At 36.5% G+C, this 26,616-nt stretch overlaps 1 protein-coding gene across 2 annotated transcripts in view; it reads right to left on the reverse strand.

The window, feature by feature from the left end:
* The window catches only part of LOC150095712 (uncharacterized), a 200,006-nt gene that overhangs the window by 39,000 nt on the left and 134,390 nt on the right, over positions 1–26,616 (reverse strand). For both annotated transcript variants that reach the window (XM_090410298.1, XM_090410297.1), the window contains exons 7-9: positions 23,608–23,714; positions 19,173–19,307; positions 3,272–3,360 (exon numbers count right to left, since the gene is read on the reverse strand). In XM_090410298.1, coding sequence (XP_090266424.1) covers positions 3,272–3,360; positions 19,173–19,307; positions 23,608–23,714 — 331 coding nt within the window. The remainder of the gene's footprint in view (positions 1–3,271; positions 3,361–19,172; positions 19,308–23,607; positions 23,715–26,616) is intronic.

A 26,616-nucleotide genomic window follows, 5' to 3' on the forward strand; every position in this document is an offset into this window, starting at 1 on the left:
GAATTTTTAGGTGCACAACCCTAAATGTGTGAACAGTATTCTAAGGATGGACAGATTTGGGATTTGTACAGAGTTAGTATCTAGATGGGTGTAAAATAGATTCTTGAGGGGAGGAAAAGTTTGCTTAGCTTTTTAAAGACTGAGGAAGCTGCTGATGTGTTTGTGCCAGAAGAGGCTGGAGGTCAATGTCAGTACAGGGAGAGATAGCTCATCCTATCTGGTGATGTGTGTGTATTACTGAGGATAACGGAAGCCAAGCTGAGATCATTTCTGTGAGAGAAAAGACGGGGCTCTGTTTTGGTGGCTGAAGGTGACTAGTTTATCTGGAGGATGGTATGGAGGTCAGTGTTTAAAGCACAGGTTGCAGATGATCTTGATGTAAGGGATGTTAAAGGAGTAGGATGAATGAAGAGTGCTATCACTGGCAAAGCCATGGACAGGATTTGTAGAGTAGGTCATTTATATATAAGAGAAAGAGGACAAGTGATAGAATGGAGCCCTGAGGTACTCCTGCATTGGTGGTAAAGCTTAAAGAGAGGGTGCCGTCCACCATGTTACACAAAGAACAACTAGAGAGAAAGCTAGCTATCTAGTTACAGAGCATGGGGGAGGGGTGGGGAGGTAGACTGAAGAAAGCAGTTTGCAGAGCAGGTCTTGGTGCCAAACATGACTGAAAGCAGTGAAAATGTCAAGGGCAACAGTGCATGTTGCTCTCAATCTTTATATGGCACAGGTCTGGTGATGGGTGATGTCAATTAAGGGATCAGACATGGATCTCAGTTGTCAGAACCAATACTAGTGGTCACTGATTAAGTGGTGAGCTAGGAAGAAGTTGACTATTGATAACTTTCTCCATTATTTCAGACAGGATTGATTTGATGGCAATTGACCATCCATCCCTTTTTGAAATGGGTTAGATATATGCTTGCTTCCATGAGATAGGATAAGTGCCAACTGACTAAAGAAGATTGAAAAGACAATCAAGAACATGTGTTAGCTCTGGAACACAATGTTTGAGTACAACAGGAGAGATGATGTCAGGACCACATGACTTTGTAGTGTTGTCTAATCTTCTTCAGTCTTTTTTGGTGAAAGACCACAGAAGGCATATGCTGCTTGGTTGCTGACATGAAAGGAAGTGAACTGCTTTTGTCATCTATGCAAGAGTTAGAGAAAAAGAGTGATGCCAGGAAGTCAGTTTTTTTCTTTGGGTGCTATAGCAGTGGTGCCATCTGGATGGGAGAGAGAGGTGGAAGCACAAGTGAGCAGAAGTTGCATCCTATAGCTTTTGCGAGAGACCAGAAGGCACGCTTCTGCTTGGACAAGAGGCAAATTTTCTGCTATTGGTCCTTATGAAGTTGGATTTGGATATGCTGATAGCTGTTTTACATTTATTGCTTGTTTCTGCATAGGCTAAGTATGAAGCTGGGGTTCTTGATGCAAGCCACCTGTAGTAAGCTGACTTTTTTCCTTCAACTGTTTTCATACATCTTCTGTTAAAAACCAGGGCTTGGAAAGTGAACTGGAATTTTGGATGGAATGAGGGATGAATAATTTCATGTCAGTGTGATGATTTCTGTGACTCGCTCAGTGTAGGTGTCCGAATCAGAACGGCAGAAGCAATAGTTATTCCATGGAAAGAGTAGTAGTTCCAGATGTCATTTCACTTTGTACCTTTATAGTGCCAAAGGACATGAGGCTGGGTGTGGTCAGAGGAGGAGCATTCTGTGACAGTGGAATTGGTAGGATTTGAAGAAGGGTAGCCAGTTGGAGTTGTGAACATTCAGGTCACCTAAGAAGAGGACTTTGCTGTTAGTATGGCTGGATTGAAGATGGTCAAGCTTAATGGAGAGAAAAGTGAAGAGGTCTGAGTGGTGCAATGTGGTGATACATGGTTGCTGGACATCCAACTTCCTGTCAACTGACATTCTGACCATCTTGATAGAATTTAATTCTATGCTTGATCTTGAGCACTATTCACAGTAGTAACATAAACAAGGGAGTTATAATGATCATAATTACTGTCTTCTGTTGATGGCTCTTTAAATAACTGATAAATGCAAACAGTCCTTTTTTAAATATGATTTATTTTATTTTTGGTTTTACAATCCTTATACAAACAGTTAAAAAAAATCAAATTTTAACATCAAGCAGATACTGAGGGCTACTAAATTAATTAACAGCATATCATGCGAGTATTTATTTAGCGTAAATAATGATTTTTTTTTCCTTTTTGAGGTATGTAGTTACTGATCATCACTTTAAAAACATCTTATGACTATATGCTTGTTGACAAGATGTTATTATTCTAATAAGGAAACTGAAAATGCTTTTGAAATGACAATACATCATACTCAAAAATAAATTGATATATATTGAAAAAAGTTCATATAATTGATATAACTGAAACCAAAAGAAAGCTATCAAGTTATAAACATGTACAAACAAGAAAATTCTAAAAGTAACTATTTGCATGCTAGTTACTTAATTACACCTTACCTTACCAGCCAACCAAATGTACATTTGGTTTATTAGCCTTTCACGTTGGTGGCTGCTGATATTGATGACAAATTATTTGTCAACTAGAATTGAACTTAGATCTTTCTTCGGGCAAACTAGTGCTGTGAATGCAAACATCACTTCCAATGAACTATACTGGCCTATTACTTCATGATATTATTCTATTTTTATAAGAATTAAGCCATAATGAAAAGTTCTATTCATTAAATAATTACAGACATTAAAATAAACATACTAAACCCTCAATCAATTAATATAATTCATTTTCTTTTGTTATACATGAGAAAAGCACACCATATTTCATTTCTTGATATTAAGAAATAATTACTGCACATTTATTTTCTGTATAATATCATCAACTCATACTATAGCAAACTCATTAGCATAAACTAGTTAAAATCCACAATTGAAGTTTAATGCATAATGCTATCATAAAGGAACTTTACTAAAGCAAACTGTCCACTATAACGTCATCTGTATACGTGAAGATCTGTCAAAATACGGTGCTTAATGGATTATCTCCAAGTAAGAGAAGCTTTCTTACTTTTTTTTTATATAAGGAAAACTGAACTGAAAAACGTTTAAAGCTAGTAGATTTGTAATTCTTCTTAGCTTAAAGGCAAAACAAGACATGTTCCTAGAAAATAAAATTCGCTAAATCAGGCTCATTTTAATATAAAATATACCCATAACTTGTTAACAATTTGTGTGAGATCAACAATAATTTAGTTTAGTCATGAAATTACAATACCTGACTGCTTTTGCAACTCCTTTTTTGCCAATAACAGCTTGAACAAGCATGACAACAAGAATAACAGCAGTACCTGATGCTGGACAAAGCTACAAATAAATAATAAAATAAAACACAAACACACATACAATTTTCATATTTTATAAAGTATGCTGCAATTCATAAATAGAAAATATTTAAAAAAAAAATTTATTATTATTATTATCCAGGGAGTCAGAGACTCATTGACGGAGGCCACATACTACACACTCCAGCTATCATACTTATTCTTGAATTCATTCACACCGCCTGCACTCAGAGCAACCAATGGCAATCCATTCCAATCACGCACCACCCTATGAAAGGAAAATCTAGTCCTCACCCCCTTCTTAGCAGCATTCATTCTCAGCTTCCAAGGATGTCTTACTGACCTATCCCCACCCTCCATAAATTGAAAAATTTCATCAACTGAAATCCTGCATGACCTTTCAGAAGTTTCTTTCTAAGTCTCAATCATATCACCCTCTTTCTCCTGTTTGCTAGTGTCTGCAGTCTACAAATTCTGAATTCGTCTTCATAATCAATATTCCACTGTCCTGATATCATTTTTAACACACACTCTCCAATATCAGAATCACAATGAAAACCAGGAGACCAGAAAGGTACACAATAGTCCAAGTGGGAACTCTTATCAAGGCTTTGTAAAGAGGCAAAATGACATTTTTACTTTTCTTCTTCTTCTTCATGTAGCTTCCTCAGTGAGAGGATGCAGCACCATGTCCTTCCAGTTCTCTCTGTTGGTGGCTTTCCTTTTTGTTTCTGCACAGCCATGTGATCCTGTCCATGATCTTATATCTTCAAGCCATGTCCTTCGTTTTTTGCCTCTTGATCCTGTTCCCATAATTTTTCCTTCTAAAACTGTTAATATCCTCTGTCCTACTGAACCTCTCAGTACATGTCCTGCTAATCTCATCTTTCTCTGGATCATTTCCTGTAATAAATATCTCTGTGTTCTCATTTTCTATAGGACATCTGTATTTGTCACATGTTCTGTCCATGGGATTTTCAGAGCTCTCCTATAGCACCACATTTTAAAGGCCATTATCTGTTGCCTTACTCTCATCTTGAATATCCAGGTCTCACTTTCATATGTGAAAATTGGCCACACTAATGTTCTTATCATTCTTTTCTGTCTCGATACTAACAGAACTTCTGAGCAGATGTTTATATCCTTCTGCATCTTTACCTTTACATGTGAATATTAATTTCAGCATTGAACTTATCTTTTGAGTTGTATTTGCAATCTTTACTAGATGGCCCTGATCTTCATCTTCCTATCTACTAACACTTCAAGATCCCTAGCTGCATCAGTTTCTTCTTGCATAATCCCACCAATATAATACGACATTGGATATCTAATCGTGTCGAAGTGAATGACTTTACATTTACTGACATTGAACTGACACCCATTTTCCCATGCCCACAATCCCAGTCTACTCATATCATTCTGCAAGTACTGCATATCGGCAGAATTCCTGATTACCCTACCTATATTTGATTCATCAGCAAATAGCTGTCGCTTATCAAATCCTTCCCAATATCATTACTGTACAGACTGAATAACAGTGGACCAAGCACTGATCCTTGTGGTACACCACTTGTTATTTATTTATTTATTTATTTTATTAATCTTTGTACTGGTTATGGGCAGTACTATCCTTATATCACGTCCAGACATCTCGTCCAGACTTGATACAGGCCTAAGCCTTTACAACGATAACTAGAACAGGCACAGGGTAAAACGCCATGCCACCCGTCTGCCCTGTAGGGCCCTCAAATAAAGAACTTTTATATCCTTCTGTATAAACCTAAGATGTTTTAAGTCCTTATAGCTATCTGCGCTCCATACGCCATGTAAAGAGATGATGGCACTGGTAAACCTCGGAGTTGCCCCATGCTCCTCCCGTATCTTACTAACTAGATCTTGGTTATTCTTGTAATAGTTTACCTTATTATTATGGCTATAGGCTAGTGGGCACCTATAGCCATAATAGGCTTAAACCTTAAGTTTTAAAAGAGGTATACTGTGAGTAGACATATTGATACAAAATTAATAACGGAAAAACTCACGTACAGAGATTATTTAACAGTATAATTTTTGCCTGTGGGTCACAGGCATCTTCAGTACATTAAGCTCAAATTAAACAATAACTGACAATTCCAAAAAGCGCCACCTAAGTAGCTGGTGTAAGATAACTAAAAAGGTCAATAACTTTCCTAAAAAAAAAAAAAAAAAAAAAAAAAAAATCGATACAATAAAAAGTTAGGAAAGATTAGCTGATTTGTAAAGTACTAACTCCCATACTGACTTTTGTGAAGAACTCGTCTTTCTCCAATGAACTCTATGTCTGGTTAAAATGGCATGTTCTGCAAGTCCAGACTGTTCAGGTTTAAGGTACTGAATGTAAGACTGGTGTTCTTCTAGTCGAATAGAGGCAGATCTTCCCGTTTGTCCGAAATAAGATAATCCACAAGAGCACGGAATCTGGTAGACACCTGGATGATTAAGATGTGGAAGCTTGTCCTTAGGAGAAGTGAGAAAGGTGGAGATTTTTCTGAACGGTTGAAAGGCAACAAAAATATTCAGTGGTTTTAAAACTTTTGCTATACGTTCACTGATGCCTTGTACATAAGGGATAGTAATGCGTGTTATTTCTTCTGTGTTTGAAGAGGAAGACATATTAAAACTACTCAAAGTTCTTTTAATGAAGCAATTCTTATAACCATTAGATAGAAAGGAAGAAGTTATATATTGTAGTTCTTTCTGTAAAAGATCGTCTGAAGAACAAAAGGAGTGGGCCCGATGAACCAGTGTTTTAATAGTTCCTGCCTTTTGACTGGGATGGTGATGAGATTCCGCATGGATATAATGGCCTGTATGAGTCTTCTTTCTATAAACTGAGAAATGTAGGTTACCATCTGGTTGGCGAAGAATTAGAAGATCTAAAAAGGCTAACTGCTTATTTGATTCTACTTTTAGGGTAAACTTGATCCTAGGATGAAATGCATTTAACTTAGTGAGAAATTGTTGAAGTTCATCTGAAGAGCCATTCCATATAGCAAAAATGTCATCGACATATCTGAACCAATGAGTAGGTCTGGAAGAAATGTTGTCAAAGATACATTGTTCAAAATGTTCCATAAAGAAATTGGAGATAGCAGGAGAAAGAGGATTACCCATTGCTGTTCCTTCAATTTGTTGATACAACTTATTTTTAAAGGAAAAATAACCAGAATTTATTACAAAATCAAATACATTTACAATGTCTGAAGGAAATTCCTGCTGTAGTAATTCAATGCTTTCCAAAAGAGGCACATTTGTAAATAAAGAAACAACATCTAAACTGATCATGATATCAGAAATGTCCAAGTGAAGATCTGAAATTTTATTTTTGAAATCCAAAGTATTTTTTATATAAGTATCAGTTCTTCTAGTTGAAGAGGAGAGTAAATTTGATAAAAATTTTGAGATTTTGTAAGTGGGGCAACCTATACAATCTACGACTGGTCTTAACGGAATGCCTGGTTTATGAACTTTTGGAAGTTCATAAACCAGGCATTCTTTTTGATATCTGTCAGCCAGCCATCCTCTTATCCATGCTAATATTCTATAATCCAAATCCATTTTCTCCAATTTATGCAACAGTCTACCATGCTGTATTCTGTGAAAAGCCAAAAGTATCATGGTGTATCCATTCCCCTTGTCTAGTTCAATGGTAACATTGTTATAGAACATGAACAAGTTGCTAAAACATGACCTTCCTTTAGTAAACCCACATTGTTCATTGCAAAGTAGAGATTCACTGTCTACCCATTTCTGAATGTGAGCCTTGACCAATTTTTCCAAAATCTTCACCACCACTCCTGAGATACTAATTGGTCGATAGTTGGATAAATCGGTCTTTGCACCACAATTGTGCATTGGAATTACCATAAATTCTTTCTGTTCCTGCAGAATCTTCCCTGTTCTGAGCCTCATATTAAACAGCCTGGTCAAAGGAATACCCAGTTCAGCTGAACACTCTTTTAGCACAAGTGCTGATATCCCATCAACTGCTGCATTTCTTCATCACTAGCAACCAATTCACCGGGTCTGTAACAACACCCCACTATGTAATCGATCTTATTAGATTCCACCTCACATCAGATGACTTCAAACTCACTGTCACATGAAATATTCTTATTCAATTTGTGCAACAGCTCTAATACCTCATCCTCATACACCTGCGTTTCTTCATCTAGTGAAGAGGTAACAGTGAGCTCAATGTTGCACACACTGTTACTGTTATCTATCAAACTGCCAGGTTGATAGCTTTTAACAAAATGGGCACTCATTAACCGAACAACCTCTTCTGCATCTGTAACCCTCACACCATCTGCATTTAGAAGAGTTATTCTTTCATATTCATTCTTTCTTTTACTAGCAGCATATCAATAGAATTCTTGTAAATTGTCTTAGCATGCAGAGCCAGTTTCTTTCCATACTCACACTTTGCTTTACGTTCAACAGTTGTGATTATTCTAGCCTGCTGCTTATAACGTTCATAATGGACATCATCCTTATGTACTATAACGTTCATAATGTGGAAAAAATACACGGTATTCTTTCCACATTGTCCTTTTCTTACAAATCTCTTGCTTAATAAAATGGATTACTCATCCATTTGACTTCTACTCTATTTATTCTTCGAACTCTAGGGGCACATTCTGATATCGCATCAATTAAGTATTGTTTAAATGCTTCCCTTGCACTGTTGATATTCTTTCTGTCGCAACTGATCCCATCCACTGAACTCAGTATACTCCTCAGTTGGTCATAATTTCCTGCTTTGTAGTTCAGCATGTAACCTTTTCTGAATGGAACATTCATAAACTTAGTCACTTCCCAAGTGAGTACTGCATGATCACTATCACAAACCGGAGGCAGAATAGTTATGTCTTTAACTGAAACGCCCTCTGACACTATAATCAAATCTAACAATCTTGCCCTCAAGTTCCCTCAAATGCTGCTTGAGGAAGCAGCTCAATAAATGCATTTTCATTCCTCTCACAAGATTCTACTGCTACCCAATCAATATTTAGATAATTAAAGTCTCCCATGATTACTCTTTTTGTGCTCATCTTTTCTATTTGGTGCTGCATTTCTTTATCACTAGCAACCAATTCACCGGGTCTGTAACAATACCCCACTATGTAATTGATCTTGTTAGATTCCATCTCACATTAGATGACTTCAAACTCACTGTTACATGAAATATTGTTAGTAACAGTACTACAAACTCCAATATCATTAGCAGCACTACCCCCTCCTCTTATCCTGCCTAAAAATACTGTACCCTTGACGCTCGATACCAGTTAGTTGGTCTGATTCTGATAGCCAGGTCTCACTCATATCTACAATCCGAGGTTGCAACATATTGCCTAAGGCAACAAACTCTATCCCTTTATTTCTGATACTCCTAGCATTCATGTACAGAACATAATAATCTACCTGTTTGTTCTTTTGTATTGTCTTGTCTGCAGTCTGCCTGACACAGTTGGAGAACTTGTAGATCTCTATTCTTCTCTAATGCCTTACATATGTAGATCTCTTTGCACATATTTGATGGGTCAGAACCAGACGAACACAAACCTGAAATTGTTCTCTCCTCGTCAACATTTCCATGACAAAGCCCATTCCCGTCATTAACAGAGTTATATAACACTGTCGCTCTGACACTCATATCCACACCATTCCTTCCTTTATAATTTAGTTTCCCTGACTCTGCGTTACAGAGAGTCAGGATTTAAAATTTTCATTTGTAACGAAATGGCTAAATTCAGTGTATAAAATAAACATTAAAATAAAAAATAAAATAAAATAAAAAAATTATGAAATATCTACAGTGTTGCTATCACTAATATAGAATAGAATTGTTGAATCATTCAAAAGAGATTTTCTGCATTGCTATAAGACAAAACACTGCTGGGAGACAGCAGTATTTTGCTTTTAAATACATGAGTGTCCAAAACCTAAGGACAAACATTATTTCTGAAGATTACAACTGCAAATCCAGACAAATCAGCTTGTGGCAATTTGTATAACTGACAATTTTGAGTAGAAAGCAGGTACACATTCAAATTTTAGAATCACATGCAAAGGGATCATGTGGCAGCCACTCAACAGGATAAAAGGCAAAAAGCTGCACTGAGTGAATTGTGTTTGAAGGAAACTATTTTCATGAAGGAATAAAGTTGCAGACTTGGACATCTTGTAATGTCTCAAAGACATCATCTAGATGATTTCACATGGAGAAGAATTATTGGAAAGCTTGAAAAAAGGCCACAGAATTACTGATACTGCCAGAGAGTTTAAATCTCACATAGTATTGTATCCAGGCTCTGGGCAGAGCTTCAAAAAAATGGAATGTGTTCCAGATGTTTACTAAGATGTTGTCTTCACTCTACCACAGAGCATGAAGACAGATTTCTGGTTATAACAGCAATTTGGTTATTTCAGTGGCATTGTATCAATAAAAATTGATACAATGCAACTGAAAAGACACCAATAAGCCTGAGTAGTGTCCTTTCCCACAATGCACAGCATCATACACATAAGAAAGGATGTGTGCTTCGTATTATGTGATACTAAGGCAACTGACATAAAGTCATTAGGCCTCTGTGTACAAGTATCCTAGTTGTGAAGATATTTATACACAAAATTTATTTATACACAAAATTTATACACTTGGTTAAAAGATTAAACAAGAAAATTGCCATATAATTTCTTGGCAAGTTTAATTTAATTTATAACCAAGTGGGAAAATCTTTCTAATACTACCTCTGATCAAGAGCATTTTAACAATAAGGTGATAACCATTTTGTTACTTGTATATGAAATATATATGTTCTCCATTAATTCAACCTGTTCTAAATTTGGCTCCCACTATGTGGTTTTTTTTACTGTGGATGTGGGAAGTAGTCCTGTGGAACCTTTAGTGGATGCTTTTCCCTGAGATACAAGCAGCTTTGCTCGATGATAGGGTGGGCCTGTCACTGGGCAGAGCCAAAACTGAGGGCTCTACTCGGTGCTAGTTTGGGCTTGGCACTCCTGAGTAATGAGTTAAATGATCCTTCAGGGTAACTGTCAGGTAATCTGAGGGATTGTGCAAGTTTTTGGAGAAGTATCCCTGCACTTTAATGTACCTCAATAAAAGTTGAAACCAGTCTGGGTATTTGCCCTTCCCACAATGCATAGCATTATACTGCCTGAAAGGGTAATGCTTCGCATTATTGGAAGAATAATGCTTTAGTGTCCCATATTTTTATTTTATTGCAAGTTTAATTTATTACCATGTGAAAAAACTTTTTACAAAGAGATTTTTAGCGAAAGATGATCAAATAGTGGAAATAGTAAGTTGAATGCTCCATGACATGAGATATCAGTCATATGACCTAATCATATTTGACAAAGACACACCTGGAACACTGACGCTTATAGACCTTCTCCCTGTACACCTCCACTTAGGGAAAAGTTCTGATGCCACATATTTTGGCATTTCCAAACAGGTTAGGTTACTGGGATAAAATGAAAATATGAGAAAGAATGGGACCAAAGACTTGAAAGAAATATTGAATGATTTGAGAGCAGCAATGTATGAGGATCTGATGATTAGAGATGCAGTGAATGAAAAGATTGTTTTCCAGGCGGTGGAATGAGCAGGGTTATTGAAACATTGGATAAGAGAAGTACATGAGCAAAAAAAGTTGGTAGTGGTAGTTGGTACAAATGATTTGACTGGTAACAAGGAGAATATAAAGATGAATGTCAAGAGATTGTTAAGTAGAGTAAAAGATATAATAGTGTGGTAGGTATGGTAGTCAATGTGTTGCCCAGGTATGATAATGATGAATTGAGAAGATGAGCAAATTTATGAATATATGCTAGTAGAGTTGTGTGAGGAGAAAGGAGTTCATTTTGTAAATGTGTAAGATGAATTTGAGGGATGGATAGAGTTGTATAAAAGAGATGGGCTACAATTAAATGGATATGGTGTGAGTCTGTTGCTGCAAGAGAAAATAATGACTGATACTAGCCTGTGTAGCTCAGTAGAAGTGGCGTTTGCACTTTATGGAGCTTGACTGCATGACAAAAGGCGTTCGAATACTAGTCGCTGACTAGAGGAATATTTTCTAAGCCTTTTCTCAACTAGTTCTCGAGTCAGTTGATCTCTGGCACGGGCAAGCAGGTTTTTTGTCCCATAATCTCAAGAAAATCGGCCGTTGAACCCACACTATTTTCAAACATTAATAATATTCTGTAAAGGTTAGGGACCACGAGATGGCAGCATTTGCTAGCTGCCTTCTTCACTGCATACCAATTAATTAGCCTTGGGCCAGCCAATCTCTGATTGGCTACCAGTGGAGAGTGAACTGCCCACTCAGTCTCCAAAGTTAGATAGGGTTAAAACGGTCTCACCTACTCCCAATATGGCAACAAAAAGGTGTTATCTGATTTGATGTGAATGGAAGACCTCAGGAAGCAAGAAGCGGTGTGGCAGAGTAAAATAGGCAACTTTGCAAAAGGATAGGCGATTGGCACGAGTAAAGAGAATGAGAGAGAAGGAACACAGGTGGATTGGATAGGGAAAAGGGGGAGGTCAGGGTGGATAGGAAAATACTACATGAGAAGTGTAGATAATTTCCGGAGTAGATATGCGAGTATACAAGAAAGGAAAGATAGTCAAGGATGTGGGAGTGACATTTAGGGGGGGGGGGTAATATCAGTGATAATAGAGAGGAATGGACTGGGGGGGGGGGGGGTTGGAGCAGCCATATCCGATAAAGCCGGGTCAGTGAGACTTGTTATAGACACAAGGAGAATGAAACTAGCATTGATAGAGTTCATTCACCTAAAAATTGTTGGAATAAGTGAGACATGGTTGAACAAGGATGACATTTTGACAGTAATAGAAATGGAGGGATATGTGGTCTTTTATGAAGACAGACAAAGGCAAAAAGGGGAGAAGGAGTGCTAATTGATGATGGTAGAGGAATTGTGCTCATCTACGGTGGAGATACAAGGAGCAAATAGTGAAAATGGTTTTGAAGCAGTATGGTGTGAAGCGGAGGTGGACAGAATGAAATGTTTAGTAGAATTTTGCTATAAACCTGGTAATGTGTGAGGCAGTGAGAAGGAAATGAGAAAATTGGTCTGGCTAAGAAAAGGGTAATCATTACAGGCAATTTCAATTATTGTAATATAGACTGGAATGAAGAGACAGTGTCTGAAACCAAAGAGAATGAGTTCTTTGCATTTTTGAGAATCAACCATCTTAAGCAGTACATAACAGAAGCTGCATGTGGATCAAGCGTCTTGGATTTGATTATCTCATCAGAAGATACTATTTTAAGTGAAGTGTCATATCTTCCTCCAGTTGATGAAAGTGACCATGAAGTCATCACTTGGGTGGTGGCCAGGCATAAGTGAGAAAGTATATGTGGAACTATAAGGCAGATGATTATGACCAAGTCAGGAGGCAGATTGCAGTAATAGCATGGAATGGGGGAATTGGATGGGAAGAAAATCAATGCTGCTTGGTTTCTACTTGAAAACTAACTGGCAGAAGCAATTACTGAGTGTATTCCAAAGGTCAGGAGATTAAATAAGGTAGCCATAAAATGGATGATTGAAGAGGATGATTAAATCATGCAATCTTGAAGAAAAAAAGGAATTGTGGAGGCTAAACAAGATAAGTGGCAATAATCAGTTATATGAGGAGTACAAAAAAGCAACAAAGAAGGTGACTTGCTTAGTAAGGTTAGCAAAAGCGAAGTATGAACAGCAGTTAGCAAATGAGGATAAAGGAAATCATAGGGAGTTTTTTTGATATGTGGCCATATAGCAGATGTGTTTAAAATGAGGAGGATATAACAGATGTGTTAAATGAGCAGTTCATTAGAGTATTCCATCCTTGTGATTGAAACATGATGCCAAACTTGAGAGTGGGAATGGGAGAGGAACCAATGATGGTGAGAGCAGGAGTTATATGAGGGATTGAGTAAACTCGATGTCATCAAGGCCATGGTACTTGATGGTATATCACTGCATGTCTTGAAGGAATGTTCCAGAGAATTAACAGCTTTAACTTAATTTTTTAACATGAGTCTTAGATTGGCTCACATTCCAAAGGAATGGAAAGAAGGCAAATGCTTATCTGGAGTTGTAGTCAGGTTGTTAAAGAAACCAGTAAGGACAAGGATTCAGAACCAGGTTGACAGGAGCAGAATTCTCTTTAATGGACGGGTGTGCTAAAGGAAGATCATGTTTTAGTAATCTGCTAACTTATTATAACAAGGTGATGAATACATTGGACAAGGGGAATGCTCATACAGTAGTATAAGCATCCCTCTTGATTTAGATTTTGCAAAGGCTTTCAATTACCACATGACAAGCTAGTAGTTATATTGCAATAGATGGGGGTGAAAAGTAGATTAGTGTGTTTGATAGGTATTAGACAGCCAGTCTGATACCTATCCGGTTATGTATGGGGAGGTGATATCTCAGAAGAGGAAAGTCACTAGTCGTGTGCTCCAGGGGTCTTTTGGAGCCATTCTTGTTAAATTTGCATGTAAATGACATTGGAAAGGACATGAATGGTGATATACAGTTGTTTGAAGATGATGCAAAGTTGGAGAGGGTTATGAGCAATAGAGCAGATGCCGTAGCCTTGCAAGAGGACTTGAATAGACTGTCTGAATAGATGAGTTTAATGTTGCAAAGTGTAAGGTTTTAAAATTTGGGAAGCAAAGTTGGATACAGTGTTAGTATCCAAATTTGCTTCCCAAAAAAAAAAGTTTGCTCTGGCATGTGGTGGGCAGTGGAGAACCCATATCAGAACTTTCTTTCCACAAGTTAAAAAAAATGTTATTCCTAGTTTAATATGGAGTCACCCTTCAGAACAGACTCCCACAGGACTCTGTGTTATCCCCTTTACTCTTTAACATCTACGACTTACCACATACCAGATCAAATAAGTATACGTATGCTGATGACCTAGAAATCCTACATCAATCTACCTCCTTTGCCAACCTGAAATCAACCTTGAACAAAGACCTGAACATCCTGGAAGAGTACTTCAAGCAGTAGTACTTGAAGCCAAATCCAACAAAAACTGTGTCCACAGTATTTCACCTGAACAATGCAGAGGCGAATTGACACCTCAACCTTCCTTTCTGTGGAAAAATGGTAGAATACGAGCCTCACCTGAAATACCTTGGAGTGAGCCTGGACAGAAGCCTAACCTATAAAAAGCACATCACCAACCTGTCCAACAAAATTAAAACAAGAAACAATATCATTTCAAGGTTTGCTGGAACAACCTGGGGTTGTGGTGCAGAAGTCCTAAGGTCGTCTGCACTAGCCCTCACATTCTCTGTAGCAGAATATTGTGCCCAATATTCTTCTGTCTGGGAAAGAAGTGCACACACTAATATTATAGACACCCAGCTAAACTCTACCATGAGCACAATCAGTGGGACAGTGAGAAGCACCCTCTCTCCTGGCTGCCTGTCCTATCTAACATTGCTCCACCAAACATATGAAGAAGACAAGCCTCAATTAAAGAATCTCATAAAGCAATGAGCAACCCACTCCTGCCTCTGCACCAGACTCTCATAAATCCATCTAGTCTTCACCTAAAATCTAGAAAGCCTTTCTGATCCATGGATGAACTCTCTTCAGTTGCCCTGTCATGAACGCCTGACATGTGGAGAGAATACTGGTCCAACAATCTCCCAACAAACGGCTTCCTGATAGAAGATCCCTGTGCTCTGCAGCATGGTTTTGCTCTTCCTAGGAAGATTTGGTCATCAATCAACAGGATCAGAACTAACCAGTGCAGATGTGGCTACCTACTACATAAATGGAGGCTGTTAGACAGCCCTTATTGTGATTGCTCTCCCGTGGCTCAGATGATTACTCATGTTGTGAACAATTGCCCAAGGCGCAATTTCATGGTGGTGGCCTATAGGGCATTCACAAGGTGACAGATGACGCCTTGGATTGGCTTTCAAGACTGGACATTGACCTGTAGCTGTTCTATATTCCTTTTACCATAAGAATAAATAAATAAATATGGAATCTTTAAATGTTTGATGATTATGTCACCCAGAAGCTGATGCTAATAGCTGATGACAATAAAATGTTAATAACTAAGATCTTATATCAAAGGTAATATTAACAAATGTATGTATAATGGCAACATATTTTATTCATATAAAAAGAACTGCTAAAAAAAGTTAACATTTTCACTTAACAAATAGCCTTTAAATCTAGAAATGCCTAATACCCCCCCCCCCAACACCACCACCCCCGCCAACAAAACCAAAGTGTTTAAAGACATGCATGTAAACCATATTATTATTATACAATCAATACCAAAATAACAAAACATTTTGGGAAAATTTGGAGAAAAGAGCAAAGCTAACAATAATGGCAAATACTTGTTGGATTTCTGCTCAGGACTGGTTATTACTGACACAATGTTTCAATATAAAAATGTGCACAAATTTATGGAGAGAAGAGGCAAGGAATAAGAAAAGACTCAATGACTATGTTATTCTTGATAGTGATGTTTTTCCACTAGTGCAGGACACCAGAGCATCCAGAGGATTTGAAATTAGAAGTGATCACCATTTAGTCTTGAGCAGGATAAAATTGAATTTCATACTGAAAATAAAAACATGTAAGAAAGTTTTAAAGCGAATAAAAGATGAGCAGCTCTCAGATGTAAACTATAGACTAAAATACACAAACATTATGAAAGAGTTTGTGTATTTTAAAAATGAAAAAATGAAAGGGTTTGAGAACAGGAACCAAACCTTGGAGAGTCAGTGGCACAACTCCAGAAGAAAACATTGATTGATTAAGTCAGAGAGGTATGTGGTAAGGTTGTCTGCAAGGAGAGAAACATCAGAACCCCCATGGTGGACACAGGAAGTTAAAGAGGCAGTGAAGGAAAAGAAGAAAGCATATCAAAAGTTCCTGGCAAATAAGTCAGCTTGTGCTCTTAGAGAATATAGAGACAAATGTAAGAAAGCTAAAAACCATGTAAAACTAGCTAAACAAAAGTCATAGGAAGACTTTGATAAGAACATAGAAAATAAATATCAAGAAGGTGGCAAAATATTCTGGAGGCTGTTGAAAAAGCTCAGAAATGGAGGAAAGAGTGCTGTAAAAGGAATTAAAGATAATAAAAGGTAACATGAAAACTGGTTAAAAAGATATCCTTGATGCATGGAGTAATTACTTCGAAAAATTGCTAAACGAAACAATCATTTAGATTGTTTGACATTTTTGACAGCACCGTAGTTAAAAACACTAACCAGGCATGCAATCAGGAATACATATCCATACTTGAAGAGAAAAAGTCATCAAAAGCCTGAAATGTGGAAAGGCAGCAGGAGTAGATGATATTCAACCAGAAATGCTGAAGTATGGGAGTATAAAAGTCTAACAGTGGTTGCACTGCATAGTTCAGAAGGCTTGGACAGAGGGACAAATTCCAGATCATTGGAGTAGAGCTCTCATAGTACCCATATATAAAAAGAGAAATAAAACTGAATGTGAGAATTACAGAGGTTTTCCCTATTGAGTGTTCTGGTAAGATTTATTCAAGTATACTTGAGAAACAGTTGAGAAGGATTGTAGAAGGGAAGCTTGGTGAAGGACAAGCTGGATTCAGGCCAAATAGCGGCTGTCAGGATCAAATTTTCGCGATATGACAAACAGCTGAGAAATCGTGGGAATATAACAAAGATCTGGATTTAAGTTTTGTAGATCTGGAAAAGGCATATGACATGGTGCCAAGAGAGAAGCTGTTCAAAGTGCTACAGTTGTATGGTGTCAATGTCAATTGGTGAAGGACAAGCTGGATTCAGGCCAAATAGAGGCTGTCAGGATCAAATTTTCACGATATGACAAACAGCTGAGAAATCGTGGGAATATAACAAAGATCTGTATTTAAGTTTTGTAGATCTGGAAAAGGCATATGACATGGTGCCAAGAGAGAAGCTGTTCAAAGTGCTACAGTTGTATGGTATCAATGGAGCATTATATCAAGCAATGCTTAGTCGCTATTTGAGTTGTAAGTCAGCAGCTATAGAATTGAAGAAAGTACAGGAAGATGGTTTAATCAGACAAGGATATACGTTATCCTCTCTGTTATTCATTATCTATATGAATCACATTATGAAGGAAAGTGGTATTAAACCTAATATTAAAATTGGAGATGTTAATCTTAGCTCTTTACTCTATGCAGGTGATGTTACATTTCTAAATAAATCTACTACAAGTCTGCAAGATTCCCTGAATAAATTGAATAACTCTTGTAATAGGTTTGGTATGAAGGTCAGCAATAACAAGCCAAAGACAATAAAAATAGGCAGAAGCATTGAAAATATTAACTGCATTGTGAATGGAGAACCTATAGAACAAGTAAAACATTTCAGCTACTTAGGCACGATTTTTAGTGAAGATGGTAAATGAAATATGGAAATAGACAACAGAATCAACAAACCTGGTATGGTAGGAAGTCGAGTGAATAAATTTACATGGAATAAGAGAGAAATTAGTCAAAACACTAAATTAAATGTATACAAGACAGTGTTCAAACCAATTTTAACTTATGGATCTGAGAGCTGGGTTAGAAATAAAACACTAGATCAAAGACTAGAGACCACAGATATGAGAGTCCTGAGAAAGATTAGTGGGGTAAACAGATGGCATCAGTGGCAATGTCATATTGAAAACGAGGATATTAGGAAAGAACTTAATGTTGTTAGCATCCAGGAATGTGTTAGCAGAGCTAATCTCAGTGGTATGCTCATTTAAACATAATGGGAGAGGAAAGATTAGCAAAACAAGTGTTCTATGCCAGGTTGGCAGGATAAAGACCCAGAGAAAGACCAAGATATAGGTGGATTGATACAGTAAAAAGTGGCTTAGAAGACAAAAATATAAGATCTGATAATGTTGAAGTCTTGGCAGGTAACAGATTGATTTGGAGGAAAATTGTAGATAGGAAGTTAGTAATGGTGTAAGTTTTTCATGTAGTACTATCATATCCTGTACACCCCTTGAGGGTACATGTCAGGAATTTGATGGTGATGAATCAATGCTATGCCTTTATGCTTTCTCGTAAATTCATTCAATATTAATACATGTGTCCTGTACTAATGCATTTTCACACATCTACCCTTTCTAAAGAAATATCTGCTCTCTTCTTTACACCAACTTTCTGTCATATTCCAGTCCGGTATTTCTTGCTATTTACTAAACTCCATAAATCTACATTCTTTCAATTAATTCTCAGAGCTGGCATTCATCCCATAGCCCTCATAACATTTCGGTTACTTGCTATAATTGTATTTATCTCTCATAATTGATGCAACCAAATCTAAACATTATTATTAAAGGTAGAGAAATGCAATATAATAATAATTATTATTATTATTACGTGTTACCTGCATGGAGTCCAAGGACTCATTGTGGGAGGGCACACAATTCCACTACAACTCACTGTTTCCCTTCACATAATTAAAGCATAAATGTGATCTCTTAAATAATGTCCCCTATTTTTCATTTTTAAAAGGCACAGTCAACTTTCTCTATAGCAAACATTATAACATTTTATTATAACCATTATAACAATTTCACACACAATAAGAGTCCTAACTGAAGCTTCACAAGCACAATGCTATTCGAAAGAAAATTCAATGCGAAAAACCATCAACTATAACAAATATTCTTGTAGTCTCTATGAGTTTACTATAGTGAGAGTTAACTGTACTAAAATAGGTTTTATTGAAAATTCTTACTTACATCAATTAACTGTACATCATAATCATTGAATGCCAAATATTTTTTTCCTGCTTCAGTACATAACTTTTGTGCCATTTCATGAACATACTGCTCAATATCAAATACAGCTTGATGAACCACCAATACTGGAAATTTCTATAAATTTAAAAAAGTACTAAAATTAATCAAAATAAGAACAATTTTCAATGAAAATGGTCACTTAGTCTACTCATATCTGATATAACAAAAAATTTAATTTATTATTATTACTCATATTTATTAATTTATTGTATCAGGAATAAGTCCTGATAAACAAACATCCTCACTAAATACTTTTTGTGATACATGATATCAAGTATACATGAGAGAAACACTTCTGTTATGGATATTAATTAACACTATAATTTCAATATTGAATCTAGCCTGTTATTATTCAGGATCTCTATGGAGTCACAAGACTCATCATTGAGGCCCATCTTAGATAATACAAAGTCTATCATGCCACTCTTTAAACTCATTCATCATTTGTGATTTCACTGCCTTATCAGGCAACAATACATTTCATGGTACTACTACCCTCCATGCAAGAAAGCTGCTGCTCACCTCTTCCATTCATCACTCCATGTCCTCACTCCCTATCTCCCCTTGTTCTACCATACAAAAGAATTCCCACTATCAATCCCAACTACTTCTCAACAGTTTAAATGTCTCAATCATATCACCTCTCCTTCTTCTACCACTAACCTCTACAGTCCACATCTTCAGTCTATCCTCATAGCTAACTCTACAGTCCTGATATCAATTTTTGTTATCTGCCTCTGCATCCTCTTTAACATTAATTTATCCCCTTTGAATCCCAGTGACAGTCTGGGCAAAATAATTCAGATGTGGTCTGATATTTATCCTCTTTGAATTCCAGACAATCTGAGCATAATAATCCAGATATGGTCTGATCAGGGTTTATACAAGGAATCACCACTCTTCTATCTCCTGGTCATTATCCTTCTCAGTATCGCAGCAATTCTCTGGGTTATCTTCACCAACTTTGTGATATGTCACCCAAACTTCCAAGTTTCTATCAATCACCCCAAGGTCCTTTATTTCCTCCAGTACAGTTCATCCAACAGAATATGCAGCCTTCCATCAATGGATCCCAAATGAATCAGAATGTAAAATGACATCCATTCATTAGCCCATCTGTACAGCTTATTCCAACCATCCTAAAGGACTACAATATTGGCACTATTACAAATAACCCTTCCAAGCCTCATATTATCTGAAAACGTCTCAATATTCCCCGCATCCACTGATAATATCATTGATATAAAGGTTAAGCAATACAGGTTCCAAGTACTGACCCCCCCCTCCCCTGCAAAACCCCACTTATACCTTCTGATTCCTTGGTACCACTCCCTCACACACAACTCTTTGATAGTTATCAAAGATCAAATCCAATTCACTAACCTGATATCTAAACCTATATTCTGTAACTTAAATATCAACTTATCATGTGGTACCTGGATAAATGAATTTGTAAAATCCAAAAAAATGGAAGTACATGCCTTTTCCCCATCAACCACTCATTACTTGACTATAAAAGTCAGTCAGATTACTAAAACAATGCTCCTTAACAAAAAAAAATCCATGCTTTCCCTCACAGAAAACATTACTCTCATCTGCCCAGTGCTGTATACCATCTGTAACTAATTTTTCCAAAATCTTAACTTCAGAAGTAGTTTGAAAGTATCATTTTGCCACCATTCCTTGGGCACCATTCATTATTGACCAGACTCTCACTGAAAAGTCAAGTCAATGAAGCAATCAGTTCTTTAGCACATTCTCTTAAAACAGGTGACAAAATCCCATCCATTCCCAATGCCTTATTGACATCCAAAGCACTTAGTATTTGAAATACACTCTCCTCATGTAATTCTAAAACCTTGAACTCTTCCTATGCCTCTGGTAATAAAACTTATTTTTCCAGGATGAAATACTCCAATAAAGTGGTCATTAAACAACTTCAGTGTGTCTTCTACATTAGTCACTCTACTTCCCACTTTCTTCTAACAATGTCATTCTCCCACAATCGTTTCTCTTCCTTACTACATAATGAAAGAATACCTTTGGATTTTCCTTGAATCTCACCTTATATTCAACCATGCTAGTTACTTTCCTGGCCTGAGTCATATATTCATCATGCAACTGGCCTCTACCCTTCTCTATATACTTTTTCCATAAATTCTTCATTTGTAGTTCCTGTTTGATATCGTTAGTCATCCAATTTACATCAAACCATGTTCTCTTTTGACTTGAAATATACAACTTGTCATGGCTGTTAATAAATATTTCTTCACTAGCTCACATGCACTGGTGATATCACGTCCTTCCAATTCTTCCATCTATGGAACTGCAGAAGTAGTTTATGATAATCACCTGTCTTATAATTCACAAATAAATTCCTTTCTCCTTGATACTGCATGTCTATTCATCCCCCAAGTCAAGACTACATTGTTGTTTTCTCCAACCAGGGAGAAGGATGACATCTAAGTTACAGGACCAAATTCAAAACTCTTGAACCTTATGTTCCTTCTACTACTTGCCTAAGACATTTGCCCCTCAAGAATTCCAAAAATTTCATACTATTACTAACACATGCTGTTTCTTCTTCCCCATTTATACTGCTGCAGTTACCCATACATGGTACTATGTACTATAGGTTGATCAATCAACCTCTCATGTGTGGGCCTAACATAAAATCTCCCATAATGTTCACATGTTATGCCAAATTCAACTGCTTAAACATCTTCTGCTCTTTAACTTCTGTATTCCCTGACTTATAGCAACATCACTAAATATCCCATCCTGCTGACCTCCACCTCACACACCATACTCTCCCAAAATCATTACTCACTGAAATATGCTATAAAAGATTTAGTCAAGGATTCACACTAACAATGTTTTAACAATAGTTAAAACATTAAACTAAAGGTTGGTGGTTCTTACAGAAATCACATACATACTAGTCTTTATTTTTTTTTTTAATATACGAGGTGTGACAATTTAATTCCCAGAATGCCGTGTAGTGATTTGGTTGGAGTCATGTGAGTAATCGTGTTTTGTACATCTTTTAACTAATGTGTGTGCAAACCTCAAGCCGATAGAACCATCTGCTAGTTGGCTATTGCAAAAACAATAGAGATCTACACATAAACTTTGGCATAAAAATGTGTCATCAAAACCTGGAGCAGCATGTTAACATCAAATATTGGAGCTGTTGAAAGTGGCATATGGTGTGGATGCTCTGAAAAGTCAAGTGTCTTTGAGTGGCATAAGAGATTAAAAGGTGGGTGAGAAGATGTGAACAATGACGAAAGAAGTGAGCAGCCAAAAACAAAAATGACGGACGCAAATGTGAACAGAGTGTGAGATTTGGTACGGTCTGACATATGATTAAGTGTGTGATTAATGACTGATGAACAGTCATTTTCAGCACCTATTTAGAGGTGTTGAAAAGATTACAAGATTCTGTTTGGGGAAAAAGACCTGAATTGTGGCCTTCCATCATGACAATGTGCCAAGCCATAGTGCGCTCATCGTGAGAGAGTTTCTGGCCAAAAAATCGATTACCGAATTAGGTCATCCTGCTTATTCACCTGACTTAGCTCCCTGTGATTTCTAGCTGTTTCCAAAATTAAAGACTTAATTAAACCAGTGTATAAATGCCCAAGGGGATTACTTTACTTTGAAGACAACAGTAGCCACTAATGTATAGTTCCGAATGTAGGTGTTTTACAGGTGCATTCCAGGAATTAAATCGTCACACCTAGTATAATATCAATTCCATACATAACAGGTTGCAAAACTTATAACATAACACTGCCATTTGACAGTAAGTGATTATGTTGAAATAGTTGGGGGAGGGAGAAATAAAATGGAGATGGATGCTTCCAAAAAACAGAAGTAGATGGAATGAAAGAGGAGGTGAGAAATTGGTTTGGTTCGGTAAGGCTGTGGATGAATATGTGGTGGATCAGCATCTGTTTTACAAATTTAAAGAAAAGTAGAAGAATGGTGGCAGCCAAATTGGCCATCACCACTACCATTCTTCTACTTTTCTCTAAATGAGGCATAATACCCATGGAATCACCTATAGAAAAAAGAAGAGGGATCCAATAAGATCTGCCATTATCTGGATAGCATTCATATTCGGCATTCAAAGAGAGGTTTTTGGCAGAGCATTCCAAATGTTTGAGCAGCATTCTAAGGTTAGGTGATTTGGAAATTAAATGGTATTAGGAGATGTAAAGATAAGAAGTAGTGTCTTGAATGGAAAAGGAAGGACATCAAATTTTTAAAATGGCAATTAATTTAAATTATGAAGATAATCCAGAAATGCTTCTTTCACAATACTTCATTATCTAACTGATGAATATGATAACAATACAGATTAATATACCATATTCACTGATTTTTCTAGTTGCATTATCTTTAGTGGTGAATTTCCATTTCCACATACTTCCAACTGAAGAACGTTGTGAAATTCTGAGCACTCTGATTCCTCATCTGTAAAACATAATTTATTAATTAAAGAACAATATTCTATGGCTGTTTTATTAAACAGCTATTTATAACAATTTTATCATATAAATAAATTTCAATAAGTAGAAAACTTGGAAAAATTTTTGAAATTAAATCATCTGAATTGTACATTCCAAAAAATGTTAAAAATCACATTTATGATCAAACTCTTTATTATTTCAACACAGGATTTATTCAAAAAGAGCTATGAGCTTATAACAGGTAAGTTATTCATAGAGATTACTATAAATGTAGTTGCCAGATTTCCTATTTCCAATAAGCACCAAATTCAATATCTTGCTCACATCATAACAAAACAAAACACAGCAGCTGTTACCCATCATTTATGTTTACCTCATGTGTCACAAAAAACAACATGAAGCATCCAACTCAATTATCAATAATTTAAGGAAAGCAAGTAAACAGATATACATACCTGTTGAAAACTACAAGACCTATAATGGCAAATGCCTAAGCACAGCTGAGACTTTATGTTAGTAAAAAGACAAACTCACATTCCTACCTTGGCATATACTCATGGAATTGAATTGAACTGAAAAGCCCATTACTAACAAAATATTAACATTTTTATAAATAACATCTAACTGCAGAATAACTTAAGTGAGCATTTATCTGGCATAGAATTTTTGCCTTAGTGTCTGGGCATCTTCAGTATGACTTTCAAAGTAAACAAGTGAAAAATTAGAAGACTCAACAATGAAAATGCATGAGCTACTTATACATGATATAGTGGAACAGTGTAAAGTACATTAAGGTCCTCACTGTACAATTTTAAACATGAGACAAAGTATTGTTTATTAATAAAAAAAAAAAAACTACTGACTTAGGTGTGAACTATTTCCCATAACAGGGATAATTTCAGACCATCATTTCTGTTCAGATTCAGATGGTGAAGGCAAAGTTTCACTCACGACTTTCTTTGTATATATGTTCCATAAGATTACCACTTTTGTGAAGTACTAATCTTTTACTGAAAGACTTGATATTTAGTGGAGATGCATGTTCTGCAAGTCTCGACTGTTCTGAGTCGTGGAATGTGGTATAAATAGGATGATCCATGTTGAAATTTATGGAATAAAAACCATGCAGAAACAGGAATGAAAATAATTTACTACTAAATTAAATATTTACATCAAAGGCACACAGTCAGTGGAGATTGAAAATCAAAAATAACTTCCATAACATGCACAGTCGTGTATTGGGGGGGGGGGGCAACAATGGTACTCTATGCAATGATGTTCTGTGATTACTGCTGTTGGGTGGATAAGAGGGTGCCAAGATTTATATACGATTACATAATCAGTTCTATTAAGTTTACTGGATTCGGTAGCATATGAGCCACTTCCAGGAACAGTCTGTGATTTAAATTGGAATCTGTGTAGTAACTTAGTTTTCTTCCACCTGATGAAATAGTCATCCAAACCATGTTGTACTAGTACACTTTTTGGTTGTCCACAGCAAATATGCTTTTTATGTTCTTTTCTTCTTACCATGGTAGGCCATACTATCTGTCCAAAGTACTGGATTCCACAATGGCAGGTGATAGTGGCAGTCCTTGATTTGTCTGAGAAACAGAGACTTTGTCCAGAGGTTTGTAGGCTGTTATGATTTTGTGTTGTTTTAGGAGCAAGCCCAGGTTATCTGTTGTACCTTTAAGGTAAGAATATGATGTATATATAGTATGGTTCAAGAGGGATCGAGAACTATTCTAGGATCCAGTACTTTGGACGGATCATAGTAAGAAGAAGAAAAGAATGTGAAAAGTATATATTTGGTATGAGCAACCAAAAGGAAGACTAGCACAGCATACTTTGAATGAAGCCTATTTCATCAGGTAGAAGAACACCAGGCTAGTACACAGATCCCAGTTTAAATCACGCTGTTCCTGAAAGCGACTGATGTGCTAATGAACCAAGTAAACTGCAATCGAACATCATAGAAAGTTTTCCCACTTGGTTACAAATTAAATTAAACTTGCCAAGAAATTATATTCTTGATTAATCCCTAATCCACCTGTAAGCAATGTTTATAAGTGAAGTATCTTCACATCTAGACTACTTCTATACAGAGGCTGAGGCATTGGTTGCTAGTATCCCATAATGCTTTCAGGGCTACCTCTTTAACTTCTAAAGTCAACTATAAAGTATTGATTTTTCCATCCTTGCAAACACTCTCACCATCAACTGACTTACCCCTGCAAGTTGCTGAAGTCTTAATTTATTTTTTAAGACGTTCATAGTCACTTTTCGTTTTGTTATTATATTCATTCTTATTCTGCTGAAAACTCAATATCACTACTTTTTTCATAACAGGATACATTTTTCTTTCAGGATACTTTGTGCCCTGAATGAACATGGCAATATCATTATCAAAAACAATATAGTCAATAACTTTTCTTATTTCTTGTATGCTCACTCCTTGTGAATTATGCACATCTTTACACAGGAACATGACATCATGATTACTTTCCACATCCTGAATAGAAATCAAGAAGACACTTTGTTCTTTGTTATAAACTTCACTTTTTTTTTTCCCTCCAAATTTTCCCAAAACATTTCTAAAGATCTGGTATTAATTTCCTAATGTGACATTTATATCTCCAATGAGAACGAACCATTTCTTTTCATTTTTTTGCTCCCTTATGTTTTCACTAATGAAGTGGAAAAATGTCTCTATTTATTAATTAGCAGAAGTTTCTGTGGGACCCTACAGACAAATAAGTCTTAATATTAAATTTCCTATTTTTAAATTTTCCACTAGCACTGAAAGAGTTTCTGTTCACATTTAGGGCAAAATACTACAGCTACACATTATTTTCCCTGGTCATTACTGCCCAAATATACCATCTTGCAGTTGCTATTTAGCA

The sequence above is a fragment of the Typopeltis vanoorti genome, chromosome 20 (genome assembly GCF_054136105.1).
Source record: "Typopeltis vanoorti isolate ZY-2024b chromosome 20, IOZ_Tvanoo_1.0, whole genome shotgun sequence".
NCBI classification, from domain to species: domain Eukaryota; kingdom Metazoa; phylum Arthropoda; class Arachnida; order Uropygi; family Thelyphonidae; genus Typopeltis; species Typopeltis vanoorti.